This window comes from Lathamus discolor, chromosome Z (genome assembly GCF_037157495.1).
Source record: "Lathamus discolor isolate bLatDis1 chromosome Z, bLatDis1.hap1, whole genome shotgun sequence".
NCBI classification, from domain to species: Eukaryota; Metazoa; Chordata; class Aves; order Psittaciformes; family Psittacidae; genus Lathamus; species Lathamus discolor.
The window spans coordinates 108,663,668-108,686,676 of NC_088909.1; the positions used below are offsets into that span (position 1 = coordinate 108,663,668).

At 41.5% G+C, this 23,009-nt stretch overlaps 1 protein-coding gene across 2 annotated transcripts in view; it reads right to left on the reverse strand.

Annotated features, from left to right (window-relative positions):
• The window catches only part of LOXHD1 (lipoxygenase homology PLAT domains 1), a 97,761-nt gene that overhangs the window by 60,858 nt on the left and 13,894 nt on the right, over positions 1 to 23,009 (reverse strand). The window contains exons 6-16 of one of the 2 annotated variants that reach the window (XM_065663633.1): positions 22,566 to 22,758; positions 21,569 to 21,729; positions 18,798 to 19,098; positions 17,850 to 18,004; positions 16,457 to 16,590; positions 15,440 to 15,588; positions 14,009 to 14,113; positions 13,165 to 13,293; positions 12,286 to 12,450; positions 8,037 to 8,218; positions 1,784 to 1,900 (exon numbers count right to left, since the gene is read on the reverse strand). In XM_065663633.1, the coding sequence (XP_065519705.1) occupies positions 1,784 to 1,900; positions 8,037 to 8,218; positions 12,286 to 12,450; positions 13,165 to 13,293; positions 14,009 to 14,113; positions 15,440 to 15,588; positions 16,457 to 16,590; positions 17,850 to 18,004; positions 18,798 to 19,098; positions 21,569 to 21,729; positions 22,566 to 22,758 (1,791 nt within the window). The remainder of the gene's footprint in view (positions 1 to 1,783; positions 1,901 to 8,036; positions 8,219 to 12,285; positions 12,451 to 13,164; positions 13,294 to 14,008; positions 14,114 to 15,439; positions 15,589 to 16,456; positions 16,591 to 17,849; positions 18,005 to 18,797; positions 19,099 to 21,568; positions 21,730 to 22,565; positions 22,759 to 23,009) is intronic. The other variant, XM_065663634.1, reaches the window with a different exon arrangement.

Sequence of the window (23,009 nt, forward strand, 5' to 3'; positions counted from 1 at the left end):
GTTCTGCTTTCGTCTTTTCCTCCCATGCCATAATCAAAAGCTCAGCAGACTTGTAAATCTCTCCATTTTTAAGTTATTCATGGGTTTCCTTCCTTCTTCCACTTTCCCAGGTTTTTCATCATCCTTTAAGTGGCTATAATGATGGCAGAGCCATGCATTACCAAGACCCTTTCTGGACTAAAGGAAGAGCACCCAACATGGAGCTCTCAGGAGCCTCCAAAGTGCTCAGTTAACAGTGGGTGTAGAAAAAGGCAGCTCAGAAATCTCTTCTGTCTTGGTTTCCATACCTTTGTGTATCTCCCTTCCCTAGCCTATCACCAATAGAAATACCTCAAAAAAAGTAATCTTTTTCATTAACTTAATGAAGTCGTACAAGGCAAGGGTTAGTCAATACACAGACAAAGGGTCTGACAGTAAACAGACCAGCGAAAAGCTAATAAAAATAAAGAATCAAAGGGTATTGGCTTGTGAAGAAGCTTGTATAGAAGGATACAGACATGAGTATGATGAGGAGGGTTTTGGCATACCTTTGATATGATCATGAGGCAGAAAAGAGTAAAAAGTATCCTGGAAATTTTGATGGAAGGAGCAAGACAAGAAGTAGGTTCACCATGGCTGAACAAGGTATGTTTACACCAAGACTAGATATTAAAAGCCACTTCAGGAGGGGACAGACCTGAGAACTGAGGTGGAAATGAAAGCTGACATCCCTTTGAATAAGGGGAGAAAGGACAAGACAGAGGAGAGAGCCCTGGTGTTGCCAAACACAGCTACAGCTCCAATTATGAACTGGTCCTGAAGAGGTGATATTCTTGCAAACTTCTCTACAGCCAGATTCATGCCTGTTTCTTCAGCCAACATCTGAAAGCAGGGCTGAGGAAGAGTTTCTTAGGTGAACAAGGTCAAGATGACCTATCTGGCTGTACCACCTTAATCCTGTTGACATAATCAACCCAAAGTCCTAGCACCTAACTTGATGCTTTTTATAGGAGTGATTCAGGGACTTGCGCTGACAAGCATTTTGCTTGTCTTAGTTGTACCGGCTCCCTGCACTTGTTCTTCCAGAATTATGGGGCTGATGAATTTATTTCTCGTCCATGTTTAGCAACGGTAACTTTTTAATTTTGAAATAGTACACTCACTTACTTGCCTGTGATTGGTCATAACAAAACTACACATGAAAATATGAAGCTCTCATCTCTTCATCACCCAAACCATTATCTAAGCTAGCCTTAGCTAGCTTAGCCATCACCCAGCAACAGTGGTGAAGTGCAGCACAAGGACATTGGCTCAGCCCCCTAATTCTTCAGCTGCATTTGCACAGCGATGGGTACAAACTCAAGAATCTCCCCTGTCAGTCCAGCAAGCAAGTCATGATACCATTGCTTCCACACTCAGCAAGCAGATTGCTCCTTCACACACCAGATAAAGATTAGCGAAGACTTTCAAAAGGTTGAGGAGCCACATCACTGCTTTGCTCCCATCTACTGCCAGGATGGAATAAGTCTACTCTAGTCAAAAGGTAGAATGAAAACAGCATTTTTTTTTTTTTAAGTAAATTAATGACTGCAGAATCTTATAATCAACATTTGAAGAATAAAACATAGTAATACATGTTTGTTGTCCCCATATCCAAAGCTCTAGCAAGTTCATTAGTGTGCATTGTTCTTTAGGGAGTCATTTTTCACTGTTAATCATGCTTTGTGTACAGAAGATGCGCTTTGGGAAACGGAAGCAGCTGCTAATGGAAACACATCGCAGAGTGCTGGGATTTGCAGCCTACCTTTCCATTTGGCAGCAACCTCCTAATCGCAACACGGTCCAAATGCCATCCGGAGTTCAGTCCTCCACCCTTGTGTCCTATGCGGATCTTTTCAATAATGTCACCAACATCCTCCAGCTTTTTCCATCCACAGAAAAATAAGAAAAAGAAAAAGAGAGAGAAAGAGATCTGTTGAAGAGCAGCATATATTTGAGATACTACTTCTTTAGCTTATTTTCCAGCCTCTGTGAATTTCTAGGGGAGCAAATACTAGAGCTGATGTCAGTTATGCCCTAACCTGAATTTTAGCTACAGGGTTTCCCTGAACTTCTGTTCCAAATATTGAGACAATCTTACCTTACACAAATTACCAATAGTATGAGATAGGTTTGGCTGCACAGCAGCAATCCTGCAGCTCAGGCTTCTCTGTATGAGTGGGAATGAAAGTAAATGCTTAGAAATTGCAATACTGATGCTTTTGAAGTTGTTATTTTATATCCTTTTTCTTTTTAAGCACTTATATGCACTCTTAAAACACTGGAAGAATAGCTTTGAGGTCAATGTACAATATTAAAAGCCTGGCATTTTATATCATATCTCTCCTGTTTCACCACAGAATCCCAATGTCATTCTTAACAGGTCAAGAGGGTCACTATCATATGAAGTGGATACTAGTTTTTTTTATTCCTCACCTTATTACTTGAGTAACTTGTTACTAGTTCATTACTTTTAAATCATCTCTTTCACAAAGGATTGAACAGGAAAAACTGTATTTTCTCTTAAGTAACAGCTTTTGGTTATTTCATTGCAAGTTTTTGTATAGCTGGCCTTTAAATAAAATAAGGCTGGCTGCAAAATTCATGTGCACAGGAGAAGCGCACTGAGCTGTCTTTCTATCCATAGGGACCTGGAATCTTGTTTTCTTGAAAACATGAGAGAACTGAACATCTCACTTTGAACCACTGGAGACTAGTCCCTTCTTCTCTTCCTAGCTGATAGAATTGGACCATACTGAAGCAAAGACATCAGTAATCAGTGCAGTAAGACTGACCACACTAGTCAAGGATTTTCACGCTCCATACAAACTAGGTTTGACTTCATCAGCCCTGTCCTGACTTCAGACAGCATAAGATTAATTGCAAAATAATTAAATGATCCAAACTTATTTCTAAAACTCATACATGCACACAAGTACGTACTAAGGGAAAATTATTTTCTCCTCTTCTGTCCACATACTAATCTTTTAATGAGGCTTTTAATCAATACATAGCAATAACATGACGATTGACCAGTAAAGATCCATGCTAAAGAAGTGGTCTTTACTCTGCTGTAGGCATCTGCAGCAAATCATCACTTTGGAGCATAGCTGAGAACAGTCTCTAACCTTTTTTGCCTCTTTTGCAAAATACAAAATTGTAAAGGCAGTTAAAACACTAAAATAAATGGGCCATTCTCAGTTTGTGTGTTCAGAAATCCCCGAATTGTTTTTAAGGTCTGTTGAACTCCAAATTATGGATCTACACCGGTAGGTGAACAAAGAATATATTTTGCTTCATCCCCATCTCCTGCAGCAAGAGGAACTGGCAAAGACAGAATGAGGCTTGGGGACAGGTTAATATGATGTTATAAATCTGGAGAACAAACAGCATTTCCACTTGCTTCATCTAAGAAAAGTACTGATGTTTCAGGTTCTACCCAGCCTAAAATAAATCTTATGGAATAAAGGAATAACACTCAGCTCAAGATTTACACCTATGGGTTAATGCAATCTCTATTATGAAAAACTGTGTGGAAACTCCACCAAATAAACCATTTTCTTTATTTTTAAGGAATCACACTGGGGATTTATTTTATGATTCATGCCATATAACAACAATGTGGGCTGGAAGTATTTTAACTTGTTTAAAAAGTTTAGTTTAAGATTTGCCTTCAATTACAAAAAAAACCCAACCAAACTCAAAATATAGAGGTTGTAACTTCTTCTATGAAGTCAGTGTTGGTGTTGCAGCCAGGGGTGGAGGGTAAGGGCATGAAGCAGTACCAGAAGGATAAGCCAAAGCAGGACTGTCTACAGTTTTGTGTCTTAAAAATTCTCAGTAATGAGTGTATTATGAACAGGAATAGCTGAGTACTCTACATGTAAGTGAGCTCACTCACTGATGTGCCCTAGCTTACTATCTATAAGAATATGAAAGCAAAAGATCTCTGAGATTTAACCTTCTCACCCAAATTTATTTAATAAAACCTGCAAAACTTAAAATAGAACTAAACATTTCAGAAATAGAATCCTTTCCTTTTCCCTGATGCCTAGTTCCTTAATTTGTGGTATCTATAAAAGTTTATGCATTTTTCTCCCTTAAGTGCTACAGTAGGAGTTTCTGCTTAAGACAAATTGTAACAGGCTGCCCAGGGAACTGGTGGAGTCACTATCCCTGGAGGTATTTAAAAGACCTGTAGATGTGGTACTCAGGAACATGATTTACTGGTGGACTGGGCAATGTAGGTTAGTGACTGGATTCAATGATTTTAAAAGTGTTTTCCAACCTCAATAATTCGATGATTATTTATTAGTACTGTAGACACTTCAGGAAATGATTGATAAGATCTTTCAAAATGTTAGCTGTGGGTATTCAAAAGTCATGTTGATGGCAGCAAAGCAATGGTCTCTTGTGTCCGAGGATACAAAGAAAAAGAGATGTTTAGTTTGCCATAGAGTTAGCATAAATGGACAGACCATCTACACCAAATGATGCGCTATAAGAGCAGTGAGCACCATGGACTCTTCAACATGATATGCTGAAACAGGAACATGAAATGATACAAAGGGACCTTAAACACAAGGCAGCTAATTTCAGTGATACTGCAAGCACCTGATTCCGGTTACCTTTCAGAGTATTGCAGACTGCAAGAGAAAGCAAATATGGGAAAAAAAAAAAAGTGTTAAGGAGAGGTACACATATTAGATCTGGTATGCATAGTGACTGATATTCTCTCTTTACTAAATATGGTCTAAGAAACGGAAGATGTAAAGGGATTCCTAAGTGGCTTGCAACTTTACCTGGAAAGGCAAGCCTTTGTATCTATGCATTTGTACATCTCAGCTCCATGATAAAATTGCTCAAGCCTTTATAGGGTTACATATGGCATTAAGCCATGAGGACACTGCATGTTGATACATTTGAATTGCTACTAACTGAAGGTGTGTAAGAAAACAGTTGATCCAGTTGCAGAACATAGTTCTTCAAGAAAAGAGCTGAAAACCTTTTTGCTAAAAGGGAAGGTCCCACTTCACTCCATTTTACCTTCTTAATTCCTTTAGAGCAACCTAAGATCATAGAATCATAGAATAGTTAGGGTTGGAAAGGACCTGAAGATCATATAGTTCCAGCCCCGCTGCCATGGGCAGGGACACCTTATACTAAACCATGCCACCCAAGGCTCTGTCTAACCTGGCCTTTAAAACCGCCAGGGATGGAGCACTCACAGCTTCCTCGGGCAACTCATTCCAGTGCCTCACCACCCTTACAGTAAAAAACTTCCACCTTATATCCAATCTAAACTTCCCCTGTTTAAGTTTTAACCCATTACCCTTGTCCTGTCACTACAGCCCCTAATGAACAGGCCCTCCACAGCATCCCTATAGGCCCCCTTCAGGTACTGGAAGGCTGCTCTGAGGTCTCCACGCAGCCTTCTCTACTCCAGGCTGAACAGCCCCAACTTTCTCAGCCTGTCTTCATACAGGAGATGCTCCACCCCCTGATCATCCTTGTGGCCCTCCTCTGTATTTGTTCCAGCAGTTCCATGTCCTTTTTATATTGAGGACACCAGAACTGCACACAATACTCCAAGTGAGGTCTCACGAGAGCAGAGTAGAGGGGCAGGATCACTTCCTTCGACCTGCTGGTCACGCTCCTTTTGATGCAGCCCAGGATGTGGTTGGCTTTCTGGGCTGCAAGTGCACACTGCCGGCTCATGTTCATTTTCTCATCGACCAGCACCCCCAAGTCCTTCTCCGCAGGGCTGCTCTGAATCAGTTCTTTGCCCAGTCTGTAGCTGTGCCTGGGATTGCTCTGACCCAGGTCTAGGACCTTGCACTTGGCATGGTTAAACTTCATAAGGTTGGCATCTGCCCAACTCACAAGCGTGTCAAGGTCCCTCTGGATGGCATTCTTTCCCTCCAGAGTATCAACCAAACCACACAGCTTGGTGTCATCGGCAAACTTGCTGAGGGTGCACTCAATCCCACTGTCCATGTCAGTGATGAAGATGTTAAACAAGACCGGTCCCAACACGGATCCCTGAGGGACACCACTCGTTACTGGTCTCCAGCTGGACTTCGAGCCATTGACCACAACTCTTTGTGTGTGGCCATCCAGCCAGTTCTTTACCCACCGAGTGGTCCATCTATCAGATTGATGTCTCTCCAATTTAGAGACAAGGATGTTGTGTGGGACAGTGTCAAACGCTTTGCACAAGTCCAGGTAGATGACATCAACTGCTCTACCCCTGTCCATCAGTTCTGTAGCCCCATCATAGAAAGATACCAGACTGGTCAGGCAGGATTTCCCCTTAGTGAAGCCATGCTGGCTGTCACCAAGCACCTTGTTTTTCATGTGCTTTAGCATGCCTTCCAGGAGAATCTGTTCCAAGATTTTGCCAGGCAGAGGTGAGACTGACTGGTCTGTAATTCCCTGTGTCATCCATTCTCCCTTTCTTGAAAATGGGGGTTATATGACCCTTTTTTCCAGTCATCGGGACCTTTACCTGACTGCCATGATTTTTCAAATATGATGGCCAGTGGCTTAGCAACATCATTTGCCAGCTTCTTCAGGACCCGTGGATGGATTTCGTCAGGTCCCATGGACTTGTGCACATTCAGGTTCTTAAGATGGTCTCAAACCAGATCCTCTCCTACAGTGGGCCCAAGGTCTTCATTCGCACAGTCCCTGTGTCTGCCTTCCAAGATTTGGGTGGTGCAGTCAGAGCATTTACCAGTGGATACCAAGGCAAACAAGTAATTAAGAACCTCAGCCTTCTCCAAATCCAGGCTAGCCAGTTCTCCTGATAGCTTCTGGAGGGGGCCTATGTTGTCCCTAGTCTGTCTTTTATTTGCTACGTACGTATAGAATCCCTTCCTGTTATCTTTCACATCCTTAGCCAAGTTTACTTCTAACTGGGCCTTAGCTTTCCTAACCTGGTACCTAGCTTCCCAGACAATATCCCTGTATTCTTCCCAGGCTGCCTGTTTTTGCTTCCACCTTTAGTAAGCCTCTTTTTCCCTTTGAAGTTTCCTCAGCAGCTCCTTATCCATCCAAAGAGGTCTCCAGGCCCTTCTGCTGCACTTCCTTCTAGTTGGGATGCAACGCTCCTGAGCTTGTAGTAGGTGATCCTTGAATACCAACCAACATCTTGGGCCCCCCTGCCATCTAGGGCTATATCCCATGGAATCTTACTGAGCAGGTTTCTGAAGAAGCCAGAGTCTGCTCTCTTGAAGTCCAAGTCAATGAGCTTGCTGTACACTCTTCTCACTGTCCTGAGGATCTCAAATTCAACCATCTCATGATCGCTGCAACCAAGGGTGCCCTGGAGCGTCACATTTCCAACCAGCTCTTTCCTGTTGGTGAGCACAAGGTCAAGCGTGGCACTTCTCCTTGTTGGCTCTGCTATTACTTGCAGAAAGAAGTTGTCTTCCACACAATTGAGCAACCTCCTGGATTGCTTGTGCTGGGCTGTATCATCCCTCCAACAGATATCACGGTGGTTGAAGTCCCCCATGAGAACAAGGGCATGTGAGTGTGAGGCTGTTCCTATCTGTCTATAGAGTGCTTCATCCACAGATTCCTCTTGATCAGGTGGTCTGTAACAGATCCCCACAATAATGTCTCCCATAACTGTTCTCCCTTTAACTCTGGCCCACAAACTCTCTATTGACTGCTGACATGTCCCCACACAGAGTTCCATACTCTCCAGCCTATCCCTAACATAAATAGCAAGTCTCCATCCCTGCCTGCCAGGCCTGTCTTTTCTAAAGAGCCTGTAACCTTCCATTCCAACGCTCCAGTCATAGGAGCCATCCCACCATGTTTCTGTAATGACTATTATATCATACCCCCATAGACGTGCACACATTTCTAATTCCTCTTGCTTGCTCCCCATGCTATTGGCGTTTGTATAGAGGCATCTGAGCCGAGCTCCAAATGAAGCCGGCTTATTGGCTGGAGCAGCTGGAATATCTCTACATTGCTCTGATGAGAGCAAGCATCTTCAGTCTTACCTCCACAATGAACTGATTGACCGAGTTCCTTTCAAAATACATTCTTTGCTCTCTCTTGTTGAGGCACAGGGATTTCTGCTGAGTGCAGATTCCATCACTTCCATAGAGAACAATGAAGACATCTGCATCCGTGCCAGCTCCAAAGATATCGCTGGTGTAGACCGTGATCTCATAAGGAACAACTGATTTTGGAAAAGGCAAAAAGTTAAATAAGCCATCAGAAGTTAGTAAGCAGCATTCAAATAACCCTAAAAAGAACTAGTGAAGCAAATCTGGATTAAAAAATTCAACAGTTTTATAGGACCGGCTAGGAATCACACATGGTCATTTAATTATCAAGCTGGCCAGTACCATGAGAATCATAGAATTATAGACTGGTTTGAGTTGGAAGTGATTTTAAAGCTCATCCGGTTTCAACCCCCTACCATGGGCAGGGACACCTTCCACTAGACCAGGTTGCTCCAAGCCCCGTCCAGCCTCGCCTTGAACACTTCCAGAAGCCAAAGGAACTTCCTTTAACCCTATAAGGCCAGTTGACCTTGATGTGTGTTCATTTACTGATATTTTGGGGTTAATCTCATGATCAGAAAGCACTCAGTATATTTATGCTTGCCATGTAAAATTATTGAAATGAGACTTACTCCAACAGCTCAAATCTTAAAACAAAACATGAATTCAGAATTTTTAGAGCAACTAAGCAGATGGATGAAGTTAAGCCAAGTGGAGCAGTACATAAATATCTGAGATAGCCTTACTGGTAAAAATATCTATTATTTTCATTACTAAACAAGTGATAAAAATCAATCATAATGAAGTAAAACACTCCGTTGTCCACTCTGATCTGATTTCCTCTTTATACTAGCTCCTCTGTAACACCAAGGCAAACTACCAGGTCACCTGTGAATGCAGAACTGTGAAGGTCAAGCCCCTAAATAGTTCCTTATTCTGTTCCCTTGGTTTCTTCAGAATGTCTTGTGACCCCAAAATCTGATAAGTCCTTCTGCTGTTCCCTATCTTCATAGCTCCTCAGTCCTGAGTTGTGCTGGAACATGATTCAGACTTGCTCAGGAATAAGACTGACTATGGAATAAGACTAGGGCTCTGTTCTGGCTCTGCTACAGATTTGCTGACTATCCCGTTTCCAAGGTGAGATGGTGTTTATTACAGAGTAAGAAACCTGTGTTGAGGTGTCTGCACATCAGATAGGTGTGTACATCTGCAGATGTAATCACTAAAGCCAGTGCAGTTTGAAGAAAGAATCAGACAAGCAAATGGAGGCATCTTCCTTGGGTTTAGCTGAATCATTGTCCAAATTCACCTTCTGTGAATGAAAAAACATTTATTGATGATAAAAGGAATTCAGACACTCCACTGCCATAAGGACATGCAAACTGAGCTGTGCCATTTGGCAAACTGAATTGTCTCCCACTCTCCTTTAAATCCTTTCCATAATCTATTGATGAAAGATGGTGCTTGGGCACCAATGATTTATCACAGGGAGTTCTCCTGTCACAAGCAGACACAATCCCTGTAGTCCGCCTTGCTATTCTTAAGCAGAGCCAGTGCTATCACTAGGATCCATGTCTGGCCATCCCTCTTCCATACACGGCCCTCCCAGTGTTCCACCATTTCCCACCCTCACTATTATCTTCTCAGCTGCTTGTCTTCTGCATCCTCCTACACTGCAGTGACTTCAGTCATCTTTGCTATTCACACCACAGCTCTTTGAGCTACATTACAGATTCAGCATCTCTGTTATGGTAGAGAGAAGGTTTCTGGCACCATAACTGTTACTGTTGGAGTAACCCTAATTATGTGTATCAGAGATAAATCATTCATTAAAAACTCAGGCTCTCTAAATACAGCTCTCAGAAGAACATAGATGAAGTTTCCTTCTACAGAGAGTCAGCCTGGAGATACTTAATGTTCTTTTCTGTCCAACCCAATGAAATCCACTCTGCTGTGCTACAAGTAAACTGGAATAGTTTCTCCAGTATGTAAGAGGAGGAAAAAAAGTAATTCTGGAGATCAAAAATCACATTCTATGCATTATGAATTAAAAATGATCTCTGCTGAAGTTCATGGTGCTTGCTCTTGTTGCTTGAATATTAACGTCAGCTTAGAACTGAATAAGCAAAGTGGCACTGTAACAAGGTCATCAGCAGCACAACTTTCAGCTGTCAGACACCCGTTTCATTTACATGGCACTTTAAAAACTGTATCCCCACAGGGATGATTTTGATTGGGCTGACGATGACATGTTTTTATCATTTGTTCAGCGTGAAACAATTCTGGCACAAGTCACCATAAAACACATCAAACCAGCTTAGTTACCTCTGGCAAGCTGAAAGCCCAGGGTTAATAGTTAGGAAACCAGAAGGCAGTAAATAGCACAGTGGGAATGGTTTAAATGGTGAAAGAGCCAAATCTGACACCAAATCTAATACAAGCTTTTCACCAGAGAAGCCTATTTTCAAAAGCTGAATGTGGACTGCTGACAAAAATCAGGTTTACACAAATTATGTACTTAAAGGCATGGTATGCTGGAAACCCTTACATCATTGTAATACATAGGGACATTAATAAATTATATAGTGAACATCTGCAAACAAATATTGACTGTAATAACATGGGAAAACCTGATGAGAAACATATAAAATGTTTCTGGGTTATACTCACTCCCCTGAACTTACTCACTGTATCTATCTACCAATTTATTTTTGCAGACAGAAAGACTAAATGTCATCCAGTTGACTGACAAAAGTGAGGAAGGGAGCAGAGACTATCTGTTCTTCTGCTCCAGACAGTTTAGGCAAAGAAGGCAAGACATGAGAAATAAAAAAATTAGCTTAGCCAAAGCATACGAGAGTCACAAAAAGAAGACTTTTGCAGATCCTCAGAGAATAAAGATAATTTGTAGTGATTGTAGTGACAGGACAAGGGGTGATGGGTTCAAACTTAAACAGGCGAAGTTCAGGTTAAATATAATGAAGAAGTTTGTTACTGTGAGGGTGGTGAGACACTGGAACAGGCTGCCCAGAGAAGTGGTAAATGCTCCATCCCAGGCAGTGTTCAAGGCCAGACTGGACAGAGTCTTGGGTGACACTGTCTACCATGAGATGTCCCTGCCCACAGCAGGGGCTGGAACTAGACAATCTTAAGGTCCTTTCCAACATAAGCCATTCTATGATTCTATGATTTTAGCATACAGAGTACAGGGTATGAGCATCCGGACACTGGAGGGTTGGCCAGCCAGTGTCAAGGAAACCATTAACATGAACCTAGGGAGCACGTCGTCAGGGCATGGGGATGGAAATCAACTCTCAGGTTCCAGACCTCCTCCTGCATCACTGTGGCATCCAACATGATAAAGGGAAAAGGCAGTTTTGGTAGCCACCTGAGGGTGGGCCAGGAAATATTTGTTAACAACTTGAAATGAAACAGATCAAGGAGGGACAAATCAAACAGTCATAGCACTGAGTTCCCTGCACACAGTCAAGGATGCACATGTGAAAAGGGAAAGAGAGGGCTACAAAATAAGCAAAATAATGCTTTCAGTCATTTATTCAAGAAAGCCATATTATCCAATTCTCAATATTCTGGAGACAGGAAAAGAATTTGCCTGAATTGAAGAATTTGAGATATCATAGAAGACTTGAAAATTAGAAGCTTATTACTCAGAAAGAACTGAGTTTACCCCAAACATTAGTTTAGAGGGAAGTGAAGAATAAGGAAAAACTGGAGAACACTAAAAGAGGTAAACTGGTGCGATATGATCAGAAAAGCACAACACTGAAGAAACTGTGGAAGAGGGTCTTTCGACAAGAGAGACGTGCAGTGCCAAAGGCACTGAGGAAACCAAGGCTTGGAAGCAGGACCAAAATGTCTGCTTTGTCAACAGAAACAGCAATACTAAAATGGAGCAAGATTAAACTGAAACTGGAGACAAAGAAGACAGCTTGGAATGGGCTGAGGACTTGGAGGTGACAGGGCAAGTGGGAGCAAGAAGACAATCATACAAAGCCACATGGCTTCTCATGACTCTCTAATTTGGTAAATACAGGAAATGCTGGTCTAGGGTGCCCTGATGAACCTTTTTGTAATAATTAGAATAGTTGTCATATGATGCATTTACAAATTTTTCAAAGCCAGTTCAAGGAACAGGCCAAAGCAATAAAACTGCATGAGCTAGTGAGATTTTATCTTCTGTAACGATGGGTGTATCCCAGGGAATTGGCATTCTGCTCACATGGGATATACTCTGTTGTCTGCAGATCTGCAGGAAAGATAATTCTTTCAACAGCTCCGTCATCCTCTGATTTATCCAGCCAACGGCCACAAGGGAACTTGAGGCACTGTCCCAAAGATGGGGCATCAAGCTCCACCCACTCCAGAAACCAGCCAGTTGAATTACCTATGGTTAGAGAGATAACAGTGAATAATCCACAAAGCCTTTACAGAAAACAGCAAATGAAGTGTTGAATTCCAGGCTTTTGAGAAAGAATTCTACCTCTCTGTTGCAGATGGAAAAATAGAATGGATACCATAAAGATCATTGCAAGCAATTGTCCAGGTTTGAGCTAATGTGCTTTAAATTTCTATATGCGTCAGGTTAAAGATGTGCATGTGGAAGTGCTAATAACTACATTTCTTGGATTAATTTGCTTTTGTAATCAGACAGTGAGTTATCAACAAACATGTCCCTTGATGCCTCATAGGGGAGGAACCCATGCATCCTTCCACTCCTTCCTATGTTTGCAGCAGAGACGCAGGCATATCTAAAAAGCAGCCAAGACTTGATGATCGAAACAACAAAAATATTCATAAATAAATGAGACAAGCCTATAGATGTGACAAAAAAACCAAACAAAACACCATGGTTTGGTGATGTATGAGAAATCTCTCTAAAGATGCAGCTGCAAAACTAGAGAGCCTTTTGCAGAGAGAGAGGTTGCAAAGCTACCAGCAAGTTACCACCACTGTGCTACAGTAGCAACAACAGCCAAAGAGACACCAAGGATCTGTCATTAAAAACTAAACTAGGTTTGAGGTCTTGGAGGCAGGTAATTTTATACAACAATGTGCCTGACACACTAGAAATACTACATTACAAAGCAGGTTATCTTACCTTTATTGTCATGGCCTATCTTGATTTTTTTCAGGTCTCCAATGTCCACAGACTCCACTGTAAACTCATCTACCTTCCCACGCTCAAATTTGTTCTTGTTAGTCTTTGAGGCCTTTAGGCTGACTATCCCTGTTGCGGTGAGGCAAAAAGGACATTGTTCAGCATGTGAAACAAATCCTTTGGGAATGTCAACAATGGTGTGAGGGAAGTGGCTAAAATGTAAAAAAATGGCTTTTCATTGCAAGATCTGAGCTTCGTCCCTTCCCCCAAACCCAAACCTGCATCAACAAGCAAAATACACAGAATTCCTTTCTTGAGTGATCCCCTGGCAGTGTCACAGGGACGATGCTGGTGTGCTACGTTCGCAGCTAAAGAAATCAGTCCTGCCCATCAGTTCCTTATCACTCTCGCAGACATCTGAGTCGCTGCACACACAGCTTGGCTGTTTCCAAGAGGATTTGTTCATCAGCTGATTAAATACTTCTGAGCTACTCAAAAAGGCAGAGGAGAACTGGATTTCAGGAGCATGCTGATTCATCTCTGAGGAAAGGAAATCATTCACTGCATTCAGTACTTGGTAATGTAGTCCCAGTCAACTGTGCCGTTTCTGTAATTGAAATTAAAGCCTTTACATCAGCAGCTGGTGCAAATCAGCATTGCAAAGTTCAGCAGTGATTTACAGCAGCTGGTGGTATGCTCCCACTTATCACGATATATGTGGCGACAGCAAGATAAAGGAATTGTGTTAAAAAGGAATGAATTATGGGCATTGAGGGAACCATGACCTGCCTTTCCAGGTGTCCAGCAGTGAGGTGCTGTCCTTTTCTGTTATGTGAAGCCATACCTGTATCATCTTTACTTCCATAGAGTGTGATGAAGACATTGGCATCTGTCCCAGCATTCTTCTTGTCCCCGGTTTTCACTTTCACAGTGTACGTTGTTGATTTAGCTGTCAGATAAAATACTTTGATTAAAGAGTGTGAAGTCTGAGAAGAAATTAACTCTACTTTTCATTGCATATGTGTGTTTGGTTTGGGTTTTATTTTGATTGTAATCTCTAATTCTCATTGTATGCTGTGGTAGCTTCTGGGGTGAGCTGGGATATTTGGTTGCAGACTCAATGTACTGCTCCAGCCATTTAGTACATTGTCTGCATATCTATAGATAAGAAATGTGCTCAAGCCTTCCCATTTGCTTCCTGGGAATCTGTAAGGCTCTTCAAATCCACCTCTGCCTATAATGCTATTTCATTTAAAAAACCAAACACATTAGCCCGCTTATTCTAATAGCACCAAATAATACATATGTGCATATAGTACATACAACGAAATACATGTGTGTTGATGCATGCAGTTCATATTCATGAACATACCCTTGATCACAGCATCCTTAGGGAGATTTCTATCACACCACCATCTAGCAGGCACTTTAAAGTCATGAAAATTGTGGAAAAGTCTATTATAGTCATCACTGCACTGCAAAAACCTACTCAAGATTTCCAAATGGTCACCTTTCTTCCACAGTTAGACATATGTTTCCAAGACTCTGCTCAGCCAGAAGGTCCTCCTGAACCAAAGGGATACCCAATTTGTGAAAATCTATTGGCTATAGAATTTGTGGAAATTATTCTTGTATTTGAAAGCATATGAGGGGGTGAGTGTAGGACATTTCACTGGCAGTGGAGAAACAGAAGTGTTGGGCACTTCTCAGCACCTTTCAGCGTAAGATGCTGAAGCATCACCTTTCAGCGCCTTTCAGCATAAGATGCAAGACTGTGTCATTGCTCTGTGGTTACTGCGCAAAATTACATACAAGAGAGGCAAAGTTTTTTGGAAGACAATGGACACAAGCAGCAGGATGGAAAATAAGACATATATAGGTCCCTTCCCTTTCTCTGGTCATGTTTGCTCTCTGCTTGGTTTATGTTGAAGTGTTCAACCATTCCAGTCCACAGCGTGAAATGACTGGGATTCGTGCCTCCGATATTAGCAACAAGTGTGCATTTCACTTGTGAGATGATGACTGAATGTGTTATACATCTCAGCTTTCTCACTTTGGGTCCAATCATGCAGGATGATTAAATCACCTAAAAATGAGGATTGTCCATCCTCACTGGCTAATATGCACTTCACACTTCATTAACACCTGAAAATTTCATTGTCAGGTCAGAATTACACACAGCCCAGTGCATGTTAACTGCTAATGCCCTCAGCAGTGCTAACAATTTAGTTTCTTTTCAACCGCACACTGGAAGAAATACAAGGCTAACATAAACCTTTCTGTTCCAGGCCCAGCGTTGCAAGAGACTGGCCTTCATTTTCCGAATCTTTCTTTACAAACGCTTCATCCACTGGGACCAGCTCCCTTACAATCTGACCGTCATCTTCTTCAACTGCTAACCACCGCTGGCATGGGAAATAATACCTACAAGAATGACAGCAACACCCAGCATTTACACAGCACTTCACAGGCTTTAATAACATACACAAGCAGAAATCAAGAGGCCACTTTAGAACAAAAAGCAAAAATACTTGAAGCTGAACAATACATCTGTTTTCTTTGAGCTCTGTATCATTTGTGGGAGCTAAATCTGTAAATATGTTAGCGAGCACTTAATGTAAAGCCCTGTTTCTGAGCTGTCAACCTCATACAAATGATTTCTTTTGGTTTTCACTACCAGAAAAAGTTAAAATAACTCAGGGGAACCTCCAGTCTCTCAGGCATTTTACACTTACAAAGAATGGACCCATTCTGAGGTACTTACAAGCAGTCCCACCCACCAGAGCACTGCACAGCTCTTAAGCATGTGACTTCATGCATGTTCCAGATCAAAGGCAAGCCTGTATTTCAGGTTTCTTACAGCCCAGGCTTTGCTTATCCAGTTGTCTGTGAAAATCATGGAAGTTGGCTTAGATTGTGGCTTGCTTTTGGCCCAGATCTTCACATTAAGTAAAAAAGACAAACAAAATGTGAGGTCAGGAACTTCCAGAGTGGAGCTTTGAAAGGAAACATGAGGGCAGGGTCTGCAAGGAGGGAGAGGCCCTCACAGGAGAAAGACAGAAAAGCTGAGTTTTTTTTCAAAACACTGCTGGTTCTCAAACTGCAGAGATGCTGAGGCAGCAAAACCGCCCACAGAGGTGCTGCAGCTCAATCATCACAAGGCTTCCTGCGAGATAATGAGGAACTACAGTGATGCCCTCCTGTGTCTCCTGCACTTTCCCATGGTTCTGTGAGATCCTGAGAATGTGCCCCTGTTTCTGACCATACAAAAAGGGTGCAACAGGCTGCTCACGTGGTGCTGTCCTTGAGGTCAACAATCTCTACCCTCTCCAGGAACCAGCTTGGGCTGGTTCCTGAGTTATCGTGGCGGATACGCAGCTTCTTCAGCTCACCCAGGTCAATGGCTTTGATGGTGAACACATCCACCTGCACAGGAGGCAAGACGCAAGTGACAGATTTCCCAGAAAGGGGGAAAGAAAGGCAGCAAATGGGCAAGGGTTATCTTTTTTTCCCATTAAAACAATAGGTATTTCTACACCTACTTTGCGTGGATGTACTAAGATAATTACAGAGTTGAGCTCTCCCATTAACACTCATTCTTGGCTTCTACAAGGCAGTTAAATTGAGCTGCACAACCCTTCACTCCTTTCTTTACTTCAGTTGCAGCTTCCTCTGTGTTTAACTCGTTTTTCTAAATCTCATCCCTTTGAGGCTGGAATCTCGGTTGAATTGATTGAATTGATTCAATCCAGATTGAATCTGGAACTGGACACAAAGGTATTAACTACATGGAAACTCTCCTGTGCACCTCCATGTGTTTTATTTCAAATCACAGAATTTCTTCCTAGTTTTACTACAACCAAGAGGTTCATTTATTATGTGTATTAGTGTGACAGGATGGCCTTTGTTATCACAACACTTTAAGCATCTTAATGTGCTTAACTTGTTGGTGGACTTTGGATTTCTATTTCCAAGAGCACAGAATGTTATATTTGCAGCTTGGAGCTATTCCCACTGAATGAAAAACCATGTGCAGGTTGCAGTTTCGCCAGTGCCAAGTTTATAAATCACAGCAAAAAGCTTATTTAACAACCTTAGGCTCTTTTTTTGTGATTGCAAGTTTTCCACAGCTGCTTATTGTTTCTGTAATTTTTTGTTATTCAGAATTATTCCTTAAGCAATGCCTGGCTATAATACTAGCTTGTTAATTGTGCATGAACATTTTTATGGCACATATTTAACCTACAAGAGATACTGTTCAGTTGGACTGGATCATAATGCAATTACAGCACATAGTGTAATACTGTTTTTATTCCCTGAGTGGCTGAGTAGAACATTTAGAATCATATTTGTAATCTAAATTTTGACATACTTGAGCTCCCTCACAAATATTCTCCAATGTTAATTTAGAGTTTGTAGCTTTGAAACATTATTATCAGAATGCTCACAGGAAGCAGATGAAAAAGGTAACTTTAATGTAGAATTGGTGCTCAGCTTATTATTCAAATGGATTTCCCCTGAAAAACGTTTAGAAGCACTTTGCTTTAAATAATATATCTAAGAAATAAAACTCATCTGAGCTGTAAGCTGAAAGAAGCCAAGCCTTGCAGAGAATGGAAGGCCAGCATGATAACAGAGCTCTGCCAGCCTCCTGCTTGCTTGAGTGAGTTGAGTTCATGCATTACCTGTCCCTTTTCAAACTTGTTGAGATTATTCGACCTTTTCAGCTGGCGCTCGCCCGTGTCTCCTCTTCCTATGCCATAGATGCTCAAGAAAACATTAGCATCCGTCCCAGCCCCCCACACACTCCCAGTGAGAACATGGACTTCATATGTATTTTCTGCAAGTAAAATTGCAAGATCAGATCAGAAGAAGACCAGAAATAGACATATTTCATCAGATCCATGGCTTTGATGGAGCCCCAGAATGCCAGCACAGTCAGCTTTAATAAAAATTTTGTCTGGAGCTTGTTTGTATCTATCTTCAAACACGAGCAGCTCTATCTTTTTTGAGCCCTCGTCACTAAACGTGAATACTTAGAGTTTGCTAAACTCCCGTCTACAGTGGTAACTTGTGTGATCATAGAATCATAGACTCAGAGAATAGTTAGGGTTGGAAAAGACCTCAAGATTATCTAGTTCCAACCCCCTGCCATGGGCAGGGACACCTCACACTAAACCATCCCACACAAGGCTTCATCCAACCTGGCCTTGAACACTGCCAGGGATGGAGCACTCACAACCTCCCTGGGCAAGCCATCCCAGTGCCTCACCACCCTAACAGGAAAGAACTTCCTCCTTATATCCAATCTAATTTGATTCAAGACCGGAGAGAAGTCCTGAAGAGTTCTACAGATATCTGTAGAGATCTGTATCTACAGACATTCTACAGAATGTCTATCTTTAGGATACTCCCATTTTGGGCTGTCTCTTCCCCCTTTCCCCTAGTTTAACCACTGTACTCTTTCTCTCCAGAGCTGATTAACCAAACCACGGTGTAAGCTACACTGCAGACCTGGGGCAATGGGGTTGCTGAAGGGCCATAAATGGTCCTGCAAAGCAACACAGTGTGGTTATCATTCTCCATGCAACTGCTGTATCCACATACACACAAACATTCCCTCTGATATTTACCCTCCAGGGCAGATTCTCCATCAGGCACCAGCTCCACCACAAGCTCCTTGTCTCCTTCATCTTTAGCCAACCAGCGGTGTGCCACAAATGTATAGACGTCCATTACTTCTTCCTCCTCTGGCGCCTCTTCTTCCTCCTCCTCGGACTTCTTCTTTTTCTTCTTCTTCTTTTCATCAGGGTCCTTTGTCCTTTTGGCAAGCCTTTTCAGTGTGACACTCTCCAGGAACCAGCCATCCCCAATGCCTTTCCCATCATGGCCTATCCGAATCTTATATATCTTGCCAACATCTGCAGCCTCTCTCTGTCACCAAGGGAAAGTCAGCATCCAGGAGGATATAAGACATCTTAACTTTATAAAGTGCATTCTTAAAAATGAGGAGCATCACCTCTACCACCCAAAACATCTAAGCAAGGATAGGATCAACTTTTATGCAAGCTTACCTTTTCTTTTTCCTTCCTATTTTATTTTTTCATACTTTCTATCACCAAATCTCATCTTCTGAACAGACTGAGCTGCATATATTCAGAACAAACATGGCTAGAATAGGAGCTGAATCCATATTTACTGGGCTCCCTACTTTGCCATTGCTCTCCTCACCAGTATTGTCTCTATGTTGGCATTAAATGTAAATATGCTAGAATATCATACTAGCTTTTTTACAGATTCTCAGTCCCTGAGGTAGTTTTTAAATGAATAATAAGTTACATTTAATACTTTGCACAAGACAAGAACCAAGCAAGAAGCAATGATGGTAAAGAGAACAGGCAGTAAACTTGGACTCACATAACCTGATCTCTGACAGGGACCATCCTTCTCATCCTTCTCATCTGGAAAATTAGAAAAGTACTTTCTCACTTCACTGCTGTGCAGAGAGGATACAATTATTAGTGATTACAATGCATCAGTGGCAGACGGTTGTATCAGTTAGAAGGTTTCCGTCTCTCTAGTGAAGACAGCAGATACAAAATCTTGTTCATTTAGATTATTTGTCCAGATTACTACCTGATGAAGTTGGACAGGAAGTTTTACTCCATGAAATCCTTCAACAACCAATGGCTTGTTTCTGGTGATTGCTTATGCTGCTAGGCAGTGTTTACATTATAAAACTTGTAAACATTTGCTTCAGGCTGAATTCTGGCAACTTCACATATAAGGTTTCAGTCTAGAAGCATTTTTCTACAGCAGATTAAACTATAATCAATTGCTCACAAGATGCTTATCAGAAAACTAAAATTGATCCAACTGTCCTTGCATAAAAAATGTGTCTTTTCTTACATTGCTTTACCTTTGGATTTGCTATAATCATTTTGCTTGCCCTGTCTTGTAACTGATGTCATTTCCTATTAGCATGTAGCTCACAGAATCTTATTATTACCCATATCTTTCTGTAAATATTCATATCATGAAAGAGATAGAGAATCTTTATATTAATGCCTCAGAGCTTCTGCCTTGTGTGCTTATTAAAAAAATAACAACCAACGCCACACAGAAAATGGGCAGAACTTCGAAGTTCAGTAATAAACATCTGAGGATATAAGCATGGCTATGCAAACAAAACACTGTACATATGGCTTTACTATAAATCTGATAGGGGCTAATAGCTCTTACTCATAAATTTTGAAAGCTTATTTCTTTAAAAAGAAAATCTTAAAATTATAGACAGTCTTAAAAAAACAAGCATTTATAAGGTGCTAGTCATCTTACATCCCAAAAAACTCATTAAAATTGGATAAACAGCACTAACTCCATTCTATAAAGCACAAAACTGAGGCAGGCGAATTGAACTGATCTCAAAAATGCACATTTCAGAACTGTGGTAAAGCTGTGGATAGAGGCACCTTCATTGGGTCAGTGACAATGGGAAGAATACCCCAGTCTTCCATGATCAGCTCCAAGTAGGTGCTTAACTGTGATAAGCTGGATCCCACCTCTGTGGGACTGCGAATTCACAAGGAGACAAAGGTAGCACCATTCTGAGCCTTGTGCTGTGAGCACATATGACAGATGTGCCTTAATGCCTACTTCCATCTATACTTTGTGCTTTTTGTCTCCTGAGGTTGCTTCAATACAGAAGGACATGGCTATGACATGCCCTGACAGCACATCCTGTCCTTGTTCTGAAACCTCATCCAGGAAAGATCATTCCATTACCTAACTACTGGCCAGACAGGTATCTGAAGGAGTGTGCTATACACCCCAAGTGCCATGCTGGTGCAGTGTACCCTGGAGTGGTGCTATAGGCAGTAAAATCCATGGGGCACTCATACGTTCTCAGAAATTACAGCAGCATACCTCTGCAGGGTTGGCCTGACAACATGAACCTGTGGTTAACAGCATGTGTGACCACAGGCAAGGCCAGGATATCTTATATTCTGTATGGGGTTTCTTTTTTCCTAGCTAGATAAAGAAAAGGGACAGTAACATGTGGTCAGACCCAAATAGAAGGTTAAGGTCTTTTGAGGTCTAACATGAGTACCTACTTTTGAAAGTAAAGGTAAACAAATGCTGCTATTAGACTGTATTCTTTCATGCTATTTTTGTTACCAGTCCCTCAGAAAATAAAAGCCACTCCCTGAAACACAAAACTTCCCCAAAGAAATACAAAACCTCCCCAAAATGTGGATAGAGATCAGCAGATACCAACAGACCTGGCAATTTTGTTAAAAAGTCTATTGTTTGTATGATTGGGCCAATTATTGTGTTGATGTTTCAGGTTTGGTTGGTAATTTCTTTCCCCTCATAGAAGCGGCAATGACTGCCTTCATCATACCTTGAAGATATCTGTGGCTCCTCGCTCAAAGTTGTTCGATCTGTTTTCTAAGATGATCAGTTCAGTTTTGCCAGTCTCGCCATAAATTTGCATGAAGACTTTGGCATTGGTGCCTGCAGCCCGCACGTCTCCAGTAACTACAGACACCTCGTAGTTTATCACTACTCCAAAAATAAAGCCATTAAATTAGCAGAGAAGCTCAAATAACAACACTCCCTAGGGCTCAGGTTCAAAATGAAATTACCTTGTCTTAACAAATGACCATGTAGACAACATTTGCTCTTATCTAAACCAAAAATGAGATAACACAGCTCTTTACTGAGGACTAGCTTAACAGTTTTCCTTTAACAAGTATTAAGCCAGTGTCAGAGTGGTGCAAAAATAGAGCCTTAAAAGGGAATTTCATTCCAGTTTTAACTGTGGTGTGGATAAATCACCTCCTTAATATAATACAATGGAGGGAATTACACAGAGCAGAGGAAAACCACGACATCCTTTCTCAAGATCCCAACGCAAATTTAACCATATCCTTAACAGAAAATGTATCTACTGATGAAACTCAAATATGCAGTAGGGATTTGGTCCTTATTTATCAAACAGCTCCTCTCTTCCATACAATGGGGTAATACAGGCAGGATGAGATGTATGCTGGTGAAGCACTGGGACAGGGAGGCCGTAAATGCGAATAAAGCAGAACCTGTTGATATTGCAATGAGGCACAGTGCCTTGTGCTCTGTTTTGCTGCTCAGGACATAAATCTTTCATATGATCTCAGGAAACAGAAATTAATACCTCAGTAATGTTTTTCCAGCTGTTTAAGAAAACAAAACATGAGGAGAATAATTTACTTTTCTTACAAACATAAGCTCTTTGGGACAGCTCTTTTTTTTAGTTTTGGTCTCTAACACAGTGGAGTCTTGTACCTTAAGAATGCTAGTGATACAAATTTCATGCTAGCTATAAACCAGCATGCATTTCTCAATGTCTCTTTTCTTACATTTCTCAATAGGCAAAATCTCACTTGGGTAGACCTCCACTTCCACCCTGCCATCAGCCTCATCTTTGTCAAGCCATCGGTTGCAGGGGAACATGTATTGCCTTCCCTGGACTGGAACTGTGATCTGGACACTGGCCAAGAACCAGCCACACCGAAGACCCACGTTATCATGTCCAATCAGTATTCTGTTGATCTTTGAAAAAAACCCCAAAAACAAAAACGTCAGAAAAAAACCCAATACAATAGAATTTACATAAATATACATAAAAAAATATATATATATAAAACCCTATCCTTGGCACCCTGTTCTTCCACCATGTTCATGTACATGATTTATATATGTATTTCACTATAAACTTACAAAACTCTTCACATGCCAGTATGTACATTAGAGTGCCAGTGTAATAGTCTGTAGAAAACATATTTCTCAATATGCAGTGTAAA